We start from the raw sequence: 12,431 nt of genomic DNA, 5'->3' as shown, positions 1-12,431 counted from the left end.
AGCCCAGGGCCTGGCAGTCACGGGTGTGTCCTCCCAAGTTCAGTCAAGTGTCAGGGTTGATAGCTTTTGCTTCTCAACTCGCTTCTCTGAAGTATACAAAAAGTAGCTCTGTGCGTGTGTGTGTGTGTGTGTGTGTGTGTGTGCGTGTGTGTGTGCGCGCGCGTGTGCACGCATGTGTCATTCCCACCAGCTTCAATTTCCCCATGTGGAAATGGGTGCCATCTTTTGCAGGGCTGTTGTGAGCAAGTGAACTTGACATACACCCAGAACCACCTTTTCGGTAACGCCAAAAGCAAAAGTATTTAGATTCCTTCTTCAGCTGACCAAGACCTCGCATGCGTGGAACCCGCACACTCTCCCTTTACTGGGCTACAGTTTGACATTCAGTACAGCCAAGAGTTACTGAGTGCCTACTACGTGCCAGGTTCTGTTCTAAGACCCGAGGAAACCAAGAGTTTATAGAGCACTAGATCACTTAGCACTAGGAAACTGTCACCTTCTGCTGTGCCACCTGTGCCACAACACACAAGATTTGGTGGCACAAGTGGGAACAGGTGTATCATCCAAGACACAGGAACAAGCCAAAGGAGACTGGCCCTAGTGGGCCACTCCCAGGGACATTCCTTTCACCCTGAGCAGCTGAGCTGTAACTATTGGATGGACAGAAGAGTGGGTTCTCGATATCTGTGGTTTCCATTTTGCCGTGTAGCCCCTCACCTCTTCCTCAGGCCAGTGCCAGATACCAGCTCTCTGACCAGCATAGACACCATCACAACTGGTCTCCTTCTTACACTTAGGGATGTGTCAGGAAACAGTGGGACATGTCTGCTAAATGAGGGTCTACTTTACACTCTAGGGAGCACATAGTAGTAGTGCCCTATGCTGTCAACTGCTGGCATCACACCTTGGAAGTCAGCTCCCGTTCCAGATTCCACTTTCTAAAGGGCATATGAGGTATAGAGGACAGGCCTCTCAGTGCTGGGATGCTGGCCACTAATGGTCCTGGAGGTGATTTTAGGTCAAAGGTGTATTGTTGAGTTTTCACGGTATTGATGTATAGATAGACAGACAGGCGTATAGTTCGAAGGGCATTTTACATAAAAACCTGGTTTGCTGGTTTCTTCTTGAAAAATCTGAGAATCTAGCAACAAAAGGCCCGCACTCTCACATGTCAAGAATCAGCTGGAACTGAGGGGGAACCTCTTCCCTAGGCAGAGCTTACACTCTAACCTATTCTCTGAAAAAGATCACTTTGGAGGATGTCTCTGCACTTATAAAAAGACCTCTTTCCTCCTCTTTTGCAAAATGAGAATGCAGGGTCATTTTAACCAGGACCCACTCTCTGAGTCTTGAAACAAACACTAGGTGGGGAGGGCTGAGATAGACTGCACAAATTGCGACAAAATAGTAAACTGTTTGTGTCCTTGATGTACAAAGACTAGTTAAGTCACTAAGAAATTGAAAAACAATCCCATAGAAAAGTGAACAAAAGATTAGGCAAGACACAGAATAAAAAAATATATCAATTGAACATGTGAAACACTCAACCTCACCAAAAGTAACATAACAATTAGAGATATTTTTAAACAATAATATTGGCTAAAATTAAGTAGCGTTTTGGCACTGGTGAAGGATGGGAAAATGAGCAATTTCAAACAGGCACTTTGAAAACAATTTTGCAGCACATATCACAATTTAAAGTCCCCAAAATGTGGTAATCAGGACTACAGTATTTCTCGTACGATTAAAATTAGAATCAATTTAAATGTTCACCAATTGGGGTTTAAGTAAATAGATTATGATATATCCTACAATGAAACACTCTGCAGCCCTTACGAAGAATATATCTTGGTATGTTAATGAAAAAAAGGTGTCCAAGACAAATGTATTGTTAAATTAAAAACAACTGACATAATAATCTGTATTATATGAATCCATTTATGTTTTTTTAAACTATACATATGAGAAATTCAGGGGTGATATTCAAAATATTTAACCACTAGGCTGACACAGGGACTAGCACGCTGGGGCTGGTCTTCACGCTTTAACATATTCTTTTTTTTTTGGCTGTGCGGCATGCAGGATCTTCCCCAGCCAGGGATTGAACTCATGCCCTCTGCATTGGGAGTGTGGAGTTGTAACCACTGGACTGCCAGGGAAGTCACCATCTTCACCCTTTAGTTGCTGCATTATGGGGGTCCTGGCGGGAAAGAGCTAGGGCAGATGAGGCGATAGTGGTGGATACTTGGAAGCCTGTGGCCAAGACTTTTTACAAATAGCGTGGATATATATGCAGAGAAAAGTGAGAGACATACCAAACTTGACAGTGGTACAAGAGAGACTTTCACCTTTTCCTCTGTACAATCTTACTGTTTGAAATTCTAAGAATGAGTGTCGGATTTGGAAAAAAATTAACACAGGGGAAAACACCAGAATGGCCTATATTCAAAATGTATCATGATGTAAACGTGTGGCTTAGACTCACCGAAGGCCAGAAGGAATCCAGGATCATCTGGAATCCCACGCTTCTTACCACTCACTACTCTTTTTACTTTGCCCAATACCCCCCTCACCACCATGTTTTCTTTCCAGCTTTATTGAGAAATGATTGTCATACATCACTGTATAAGTTTAAGGTATACAGCATGATTTACATATATTGTGAAATGACAGCCACAGTAGCTTCAGCTAGCATCCATATTCTCATATAGATACAGTAAAAAGAAAGAGAAAGAGGAAAAAATATTTCTCCTTGTGATGAGAAATCCTAGGATTTATTCTCTGTTTTTTTTGTTTGGTTGGTTGGTTTTTTTCTTGCAGTACTCAGGCCTCTCACTGTCGTGGCCTCTCCCGTTGTGGAGCACAGGCTCCGGACGCGCAGTCTCAGCGGCCATGGCTCACGGGCCCAGCCGCTCCGCGGCATGTGGGATCTTCCCGGACCGGGACACGAACCCGTGTCCCCTGCATCGGCAGGCAGACTCTCAACCACTGCACCACCAGGGAAGCCCTAGGATTTATTCTCTTAACAACTGTCCTATATATCACACAGCAGTGTTAGTTATAGTCATCATGTTGTACATTACATCTCTAGTGCTTATTTTTTTTAATCATATACGTTTTAGTCTATGCATTTTTTCCCAGCACCACCAAGTTTTGAAATATTCTTTTCTACTTAACAAACTGCATTTATTAAGTAATACATTATTAACTTATTCCCCACATTTTATTAATCAGAAACATTTTGCTGCCATGTAAAACTCCCTACAAATGTCAAATTATCAATATTGCCACAGTGAATTCATATAATCACACCCCAGCATAAAGAAATGTGACATTCAGGTTGACTTATTTGGTCTCATCATAAAACAGTTCATATATTTTTGAAATATTGAAAATGTTTCTAATTAAACCCTTCCAAACCCTAGGGACTGGGAATGTTAGTTGGAGGACCATTTGTCATGCATTCTCCAGATGTGGAAATTAGATCCAGCGTGTGTGACCCTGCTCCTCCCTCAGAGGGCTAGCCCTAGGAAGCCTCACCTGTGGAGAGACTCAGGTGAGCTGAAACCCAGCAGGGGTTCTGGGGACACAGGTCAGAGGGCAGCCATGGGGAGTAGCAGCAGGCCTCAAAGTCTCACTCTGGGGTCAGGCTGGACCTAAGAATCCAGAGCAAGTAGCTGGGAATAAATAAAGCTGGGGCAGGAGACATGACTTGCAGGTAGTTTTTAATGAGACAGTCAGAACAGTGATTCTCAAAGGGGGAAATATCAGAATGAAAGGGGATGGGTGGATGTCATTTGAAAAAGCATCATAATTTTATATATGGAGAAAAATATAAACTTATGTTTCCGTTAAAGCAGCTACCAAAAAGAAAGTTCTAGAAAATCTTGGTTGATGAGTATCTGTAGAAGAAATATTAATTCTCATACCTCCTAGAAAGAGGAGGTAAACTTTTATGTGACTGTAGAAGGGCCAGCAGTTTTTAAAATTCGAATTTGTAATTTGCTTTTATAAGCCAACTGGGGTAGAGTAGGGAATAGCAGACACCCTGGGGAGCAGAGGACACTATCCCAGGCGGGATGTGGCCAGTTATTAAGATGTAAGTACTAGGGACCTGCAATGGACTGAATGTTTGTGTCCCCCCCCAAATTCAGATGTTGAAGTCCTACCCCCAAAGTGATGATATTAGGAAGTGGGGCCTTTAGGAGGTTTAGGACGTGAGGGTGGAACCCTCATGAATGGGATTAGTTCCCCTATAAAAGCGACCCCAGAGAGCTTTCTTGCCGCTTTCCACCATATGAGGATTCAACAAGAAGTGTGCCATCTGCCACTCAGAAGTGGATCCTCACTAGAACCCAACCATGCTGCCAACCTGATCTTGGACTTCCAGCCTCCAGAACTGTGACAAATAAATTATTGTTGTTTATAAACCACCTGGTGAATAGTACTTTGTTATTGCAGCCCAAGCTGATTTAGACAGAACCTTGTCTGCTTGATCCAGCAGCATCTAAATCAGTGCTTGGCACACGGAAGGGACTCAATTAATATTACTGACTGAATGTTTTAATGAGTATCAAATTCAGGACTAGAAATCAAGTCTCTTTTTTCCCCAGCCAGTTCTCTAACAGATCCTGTAATTAACCTTACAAAAGTAAATATAACACGTAGCAAAACCATTAGCTGCCTATCCTAACACCCATTTTCTCTTCCTTCTTGAATGTCCCAGCCTCTCCTGCAGCTGCATTCTGGTCAATGAGATGTAAGAGGAAGTGTTATATGGTACTCGCAGGAAGTCTTCATAAAATAAGGGAAGTGCACCTTTCCTCTTTCCTTCGTCCTGCTGCCTGAAATGCAGAAATGATGGGCTGGAGATCAAGCTGCCATATGGACCATGGGCAGGATGGCAAACAGAAAGATGGAAGAAGCCTAGGTCCCTGATGACTGCAGTGACCATACCCGCCCTGATCTGCCTGCTTTCAGACTACTTTTACGTGAGAGAGAAATGAACTTCTATACTTCTACGTCAACGGTCTTCTTTGGGATTTTTCTATTATACTCACAGAAAGCCCACTCTTACTGACATGCGCTACCTGCACGTCCCCACCCCTGCCAGCAGGAGGCGCTGATCCCGCCTCTATGACACGGAGCACGTGAGAGTTTCATCCTCGCTCAGCTACCAGGAGCTCCACCTCCTCCGGCACCTGTAGGACTTTGGCTTCCGGACAGGGACGGCAACGTAGCTGTCAGTGCTCAGTCTCCTTAGAACCCGCTGGGGTTTCAGCTTGAGGACAACACTGGGCTGCATCCATGAGGACAGGAGCACAGTTTTCTCAGGACCGTCCCAGGGAGGTCCCACTGGGAGAGAACGGTGAGGAAAAAAGTGAAGAGAAGTGAGGAAAAGTGGGGAGAAACTTCCTGTGTACGACTGACTGCTGGGGGCTGGGCGGATCCCTCTTCAGAGGACCCAGGAGAGAAAGGTCTTGATGTAGAAAACTGTGGGGTTTTAGTCCCTGTTGTGTGCAGTGTAGACTGTGTCCAGTGTGGTTCTTTGGTGTGTGGTGTCCAGCTTTCCTGGTGCTGTTTATTGAGGGGACTGCCCTTTCCCTGTTGTATGTTCTTGGCCCTTTTGTCGTAAATAAACTGATCACACCCGTGTAGATTTATTTCTGAGCTCTCTGTTCTGTTCATCTGGTCCGTGTGTCTGTTTTTGTGCCAGGACCACACAACTGTTTTGGTTACTGTAGCTTTGTAATATTGTTTGAGGTCAGGGAGCGAGATGCCACCAGCCTGTTCTCCTTTCTGAGAATCGCTTTGTCTATTCCTGGTCCTTTGTTGTTCCACACAAATATTAGGATCCTTTGCTCTATTTCTGAGAAATATGCCATTGGAATTTTGGTAGGGATTGCTTTCAGTGTGTACATTGCTCTGGGTAGAATGGACATTTTAACAATATTCATCCTTCCAACCCATGAGCATGTGATATCTTTCTATTTCCTTGTATCTTCTTCAATTTCTTCATCAATGTCCTAAAGTTTTCAATGTGCAGGCCTTTCACATCCTTGGTTAAACTTATTCCTAGGTGTTTTGTTCTTTTTGATGCAGATGTCATTCGGATTGTTTTCTTTTTCTTTTTGATGGTTCATTATTAGTGGTTAGAAATGCAGCTGTTTTTTGCGTATTGACTGTCACTTTACTGAATTCCTTTACTAGTTCTAATAGTTTTTTGGTGGAATGATGTGGAAAATTGTAACTGTAACTGATTTGTGGGTGAGCGTCCGCACACCTAGGGGAAGTGGAGATCAGGTGAAAGCCTGGCACTCCAGGAAGTGGCCAGTTCCACGATGTAGCACCAACGACCCAACATTGGCTCTATTTGTTACCTGGGCCCCGCTCCCCAGTCACCGAGCTCTCTGGACCTTGAAGCAGGTCCCTATAAGACTTGGGACAGTGCTTACGGTAGAGATTTTCCACCAGCGTGTTGCTTCCTCTGACCACAGCCCTCCCTTCCTGGTTCATGTAGTTCCACAGATGCAGTGCGTAGGAGTCGTTGAAGCTCGGCTCTGTGTCCCAGGCTTCATAGTAGCGCCTCCATGCTACATAGGAGATGGGATAAAATCTTTGGGGGTGTAAGAAGGAGAAATTTAAACACTTGAGGTCGCTCACCTCCTGGAAGTCTCTGAGTTTGCACCATACTCTCAAAATCCTTGTCATCAATTCGGGACCCTGGTGGCCCCAAATATCTGAATTGTAATTTTCCACAAAGTTTTCCATGCACTGCCACAGGAAAGGGTGGTGGGGGAGGAATCCAAACACCCCATTACTGGAGAACTGAGATGTCTGCGCAGCCAGAAAGTTGTCCTCGGGGATGGGTCTGATGGAGATGACATCAGTATCCATGTAGACACCGCCGTACTTCCAGATGAAGGCCAGGCGGGATGCATCTGAACTGACGTGGAGCCAGTATCTCTCTGCGCTGCTGTTGATCTGCAGGAACAGGTGCAAATCAGCCCCCAGGCAGGGGAAGAGGGTGGGGTGTCACAGCAGGAGGCCAGGCACAGGGTAGCTGAGCAGGAAGCAAGCCAACTTCCCAAAACTCTATTTGCCAAAAGCCCAATATTACAAATGTACCAAAATTACCTCCACCCAAAAAAGTTGCCTTTAAGTGAAAAGTGTACAGCAATCAGTATCCATGGGAAGGTTTTAGCAGCTTTTAAAGATTTCGTGAAATTGTTTTTTGAAAAAAGCAGTAGAAAGATGAAACCCAGAAGGGATTTCACAATGAACCCTATGAGTCACTTTCAGCAGGATGGAAATTAACCACAAATATAAAACTGTGAAGGAAGAATTTTTTGGTAAGTCCTAAAAGTGCTGAGAACTGATAAAGAAAAAAAAATAAATATGAAAATATAAGATAGATTAATAGCTATGCTCTTTGAGAAATTGATAAAAGAATCTTAAAATGCATCCATGCCTTCATCCACTAATTAATTCCTTTAATAGTATTCATTGAAGGCCTACTTGCTATTCGCCAAGCTCTAAGCTGCTAAGGATACAGCAGTGAACAAACAGATAAAAATCTTTACTGGCAGGAGATAGACAACAAACAAATAAATATATCATATGTTGGGTGTTCATAAGGAATATGAAGGAAAAAAAGTCAGGCGAGGGGGCTATGAAGGGGGCAGGATACAGCACTATCTTATCTTGTGTTCGAGCAGAACATTGGATGAAGTGGGTGGATGAACCATGCTGCTATCTCCGAGAAGAGGGCTCTAGGTAGAGGAAACAGCAAGTGCAAGGGCCCTGGGGCAGGAGCACGCTCACTATGTACAGGAACTGGAAAACAGCAGTGCAGAGTAGTGAAGGGAGAAGGGTAGGAAACCAGATCAGAGCGGGGACAGGGGCGGAAGTGAGGGAGGATCCCGTAGGCTGGGGTAAAGACTGAAATGATTTGGAAGGTTTGAAAGAAAGGAGTGGTGTGATCTGAATTAGTCTAAAAGGGGTCACACTGGGTGCAGTGTAGAAAATAGATGGGGGCAGGGGGCAAGGGCAGAAGCAAAGAGGCAAGTTAGGAAGCTGTTGAAACAATCCAGGCAGGAGATGATGGTGGTTTAGACCAGGGTGACGATAAAGGAGATGAGAGAAGTGGTCACATTCTGGGCACACGGTAAAGATAAAGCCGGTCAGGATGTGCTGCTGGATTGGATATGGAGCCGGAGACAGAGGAGTCAAGGATAACTGAAAAGGCTGAAATGTGAACAAAACAGAAATTGACTTTGAAACGAATAAAAATAAACCATTATAAATGCCAGTGTTCCCAAATGGAATGCTAAAATTTTGAATACAGAAAACACAGTAGATTTTTCTGAATTTAAATATGTTGATTAAAAGATTAAACAATGACCCTTGGCTTTTGACAAAAGAAACATTTTTTAAATTCTACTATAAAGCCAAACGAAAGCAAGTCCGCTAAGACTTTGAAGAAATCTTCACCTGAGCTATTAACGTCGTTATGTTGTATACAATTGCTGAAAACCTCATGAATAATAAAAAAATAGCTAAAATTTATCAATAACTGTGGTGGTGGGATGAATTGGGAGATTGGGATTGACATGTATACACTAATATGTATAAAATGGATAACTAATAAGAACCTGCTGTATAAAAAAATAAATATAATTCAAAAATTCAAAAAAAATTTATCAATAACTGTTCTGATCTCTTATAATCTACACAAATCCTCAGAAATAGGTACTATTATTAGTCCTATTTTTCAAGTGAAAAATTAATAGGAAAGACCAAGAAGTTCAGTCATTTGTGCAAGGTAAGAGAGGCAGAGGTTAGATTTTAACCCAGGCAGTCTGACTCCAGAGAGACCCACTTACTTTCAGTAAAAATAAGTAAAGTTGATTCTTTGGCAAATTGGCGATTATTAGTGAACAGATCCAGATATCAAAAGCCGCACAGAAGGAAGGAAGCCTACCTTGATGTGGGCATTGGACTAACATCAATGTAAAACACAAGGCTCCCCCAGAGGTGAGCACCAGAAAGGGGATTAGGATTCTGTTTGCTCATTCCCTCCCCACCCCCTCAGTACTCATCCCTGGGCATCTTCAAGGGCTACTACAGTTGCCCAAATCAGTGCAGCAAATCCAGTGGTCACCAGCAAGTGATGGCACGCTAGGCCATCCTAACAGCTGGCCGCCAGCTATCCTATTGTAGCCTAACTGGAGCAGAAGATACCACAGCCCGACTCCCCCAAGGTGCAAGTGTGTCCCCCACCCAGGACAGCCCACCCAGTCCCCAGGTGAATGAGAGAGGGTGGGACAGGAGTTTTCTCTTTTTTTACACAAATACTGTAGTAGGCTGAATAACAGCCACTCAGTGGTCCTAATTCCTGAAACCTGTAAATATTACCTCCTATAGGAAAAAGATCTTTGCCAATGTGATTAAATTAAGGATCTTGGGACTTCCCTGGAGGCCCGTGCTTCCACCACAGGGGGCGTGGGTTCGATCCCTGGTCGGGGAAGTAAGATCCCACATGCCACACGGTGTGGCCAAAAAAAAAAAAGAAATTAAGGATCTTGAGCTGAGGTTATCCTGGATCATCATGGGCCCTAAATGCCACCGCAAGTGTCCTTTAAAGGGAAAGGTAGAGGGAGTTTCATACAAAATTCCTAAGAGCTCCAGGAGTTTCTTGATCATATCTCAATGTAACCCAATCTCATACAGCAGCACCCACCTGATCTTTCATGAATTTTCTATTTACATCATTTTCCAGTTAAATATTGCCTTATTTCCCCCCTTAGGTGCAAAAAAGTTTAACATAGATGGGTTTAAAGTTGTCAGTGAAAAATGAATGGTCTATACACCTAGAAAAGATGTAGAAACTCATTCAGTTAAGAATAGTCTCAAGAAATCCTAAGAAATAAGGTGAAAGCAAAAGGCAGCAGGGTAAAGATAAGCCTAAATCAAGCCTCTCCTGTTTCCTTGAATCAGGACTCAACACCGTAGAATGAAGACCAGGCAAGAGTCAAAAGATCTGGGTTCTAGCCTATCTCTGACAATCTAGCCTTACCCTCAGTCTACCCATCTATAAAATGGCTAGATTGGACCCATTTTCTATGGTCCTTCCCAACACCGACATTCTGAGATGCTCTGAACACTTACTTGAGTGTACCACGAAAACAACGGTGTGTCTTCAAACAGGCTTTTCATATCCAAAGGGAAGAGGAAAACATTGTCTATTGCCGAGAGGAGGGAAAGGGCTGGGGAAGTGGAGTTTGGGGGCAGCTGCATGGAATTGTTGAGCCCTTTCATAAGTAACAGCACAGGCTGCTCAGCGTAGACCTTGGCCGCAGACTCCACAGCACAGGAGATCAGCGGGGATAGCTCCATTCTCTCTGAGGTCTCTAGGAACACGATGCTGCGCCCACGGCCCAGGAGGGCTTCCAGCCCCTGCTGGGACTTGTAGGGAGGCAGGTGGGGGAAGAGGCAGCTGGACTTCAGGGTGAACTTGTAGAGGAAGCCACAGGCAAGCAGCAGAATGACCGACAGGGAGAGCTGAAGCTTCATAAGCATGTCCACCCCTCTCTCCTGTCCTGCTCCCTAAAATCAACACTATGAATTAAAAATGATGGTCACGAAACCTGAGAAAGATAGCACACAAGAAGACGATACCTGAATATCACTTTCAAGCTTAGATTTTTTAATTGAAATATAGTTGATTTATAATATGAGATTACTTTCAGGTGTATAGCATAGTGATTCAGTATTTTTACAGATTATATTTCATTAAAAATTCTTACAAAATAATGGCTATAATTCCCTGGCTAAACAATATATCCTTGTTGCTTGTCAATTTTATACCTAGTATAGTTCATATTTCTTAATCCTCTACCCCTGTTTGCCCCCTGGCCCCTTCCCTCTCCCCTTTGGTCACCACTAGTTTGTTTTCTCTACCTTTGAGTCTGTTTTGGTGTTGTTCATTTGTATTATTTTTTACATTCCGCATGTAAGTGATATCATACAGTATTTATCTTTCTCTGTCTGACTTATTTTAGTAAGTATAATATTCTCTAGGTCCATCCACATTGCTGCAAATGGCAGAATTTCATTATTTTCATGGCTGAGTAATAATTCCATTGTATATACATATGTATATACCGCATCTTCTTTATCCATTCATCTTTTGATGGACACTTGGCTTGCTTCCGTATCTTGCCTGTTGTAAATAGTGCTGCTATGTACATTGGGGTGCATGTATCTTTTCAAATTAGTGTTTTTGTTTTCTTTGGTTATATACCAAGGAGTGGAATTGCTGGATCATATGGTACTTCTGTTATATTTTTAGTTTTTTCAGGAACCTCCATACTGTTTTCCATAGTGGCTGCACCAATTTACATTCCCACCAACAGTGTATGAGGGTTCCCTATTCTCTACCTCCTCGCCAACATTTGTTATTTGTAGACTTTTTGATGCTAGCCATTCTGACAGATGAAAGGTGATATGTCATTGTGGTTTTGATTTGCATTTCTCTAATAATTATAAGTTTTGATTTTTTAAATTCTAAATAAAATATGATCAAATCAAATCCAGCAATGTTAAAAAGAAAGGTGCATTGATTAGGTTTTATTTGAGGAATGTAAGGATGATTTGTAATAGGAAAATAATGAATTAATAGGAAAACTATTAATGAAATGCATTATTTCCACAGATTAAAGAAGAAAAGCTGTATGATCATTTTGGCTCAGTAGATGCTAACAACAGCATGCTAAAATTTGACATCCATTCATGCTTTTTAAAAAGCACAAGGAAACTTTCTTAAGCTGACAATGTCTACCAGAACATATAGCAATGATCATCTTTAATGTGAAGCATTTGAAATATCCCCATTAAGACCAGGAATATGACGTGGATGTCCATTATCACTGTTAACTTTCACCGTCATTCTGCTAAGTCTAACCAATGCAGTGAAACAAGAGAAAAGAGTTTCTACTATGAATATTAGGAAAAGACAAAAATATCACTAGTTGTAGAAAATATGATTGCCTACCTAGAAAATCCAAGATAACTTACCAAAAAACTAATAGAACTAAGAAGAAGCAAACTGAAGGTTAAATAACTTGCCAAGATCACACAGTTAGCGGAGCCATGACTTTAACTAGGGTCTGCCTGTCCCCAAAGCTCAGGCTCTGAGCAGTTACCTGCAGTACCACCCTCTCCTTCACCATAAGCTCTAACTCCGGCCAACTCCAGGACAGCAGAGATCTCCATTCATCAGTAGTCTATTTTTTGCTTGACATGTAACTCTTTCAGAAAATACAAATCCAGTAAATCAGAGCTTACCTTCTAGCCAGAAACATGTAGTTAGCCAATAGCTGCTGTCTTAGCAATGATGACAAGTTTTTTCCTGCTACACTTTCTGATAA

At 42.7% G+C, this 12,431-nt stretch overlaps 1 protein-coding gene across 1 annotated transcript; it reads right to left on the bottom strand.

The window, feature by feature from the left end:
• Positions 1-2,123: 2,123 nt before the first annotated feature.
• On the bottom strand, positions 2,124-11,514 carry A4GNT (alpha-1,4-N-acetylglucosaminyltransferase). Its single transcript, XM_022582579.2, has 2 exons — positions 10,171-11,514; positions 2,124-6,984 (listed from the first exon to the last, which is right to left on the bottom strand). Exons 1-2 carry the CDS (start codon positions 10,579-10,581, stop codon positions 6,370-6,372), a joined length of 1,026 nt encoding a protein of 341 aa, XP_022438287.1. The 5' UTR covers positions 10,582-11,514; the 3' UTR covers positions 2,124-6,369.
• Between the last annotated feature and the right edge of the window lie 917 nt (positions 11,515-12,431).

Source organism: Delphinapterus leucas, chromosome 4 (genome assembly GCF_059928025.1).
Source record: "Delphinapterus leucas isolate spDelLeu-1000000601 "Yukka" chromosome 4, BTC_Dleu_Yukka2, whole genome shotgun sequence".
NCBI lineage: Eukaryota > Metazoa > Chordata > Mammalia > Artiodactyla > Monodontidae > Delphinapterus > Delphinapterus leucas.
Note: the sequence above shows the minus strand (reverse complement) of the source record. Positions and strands in the feature narration are given on the sequence as shown.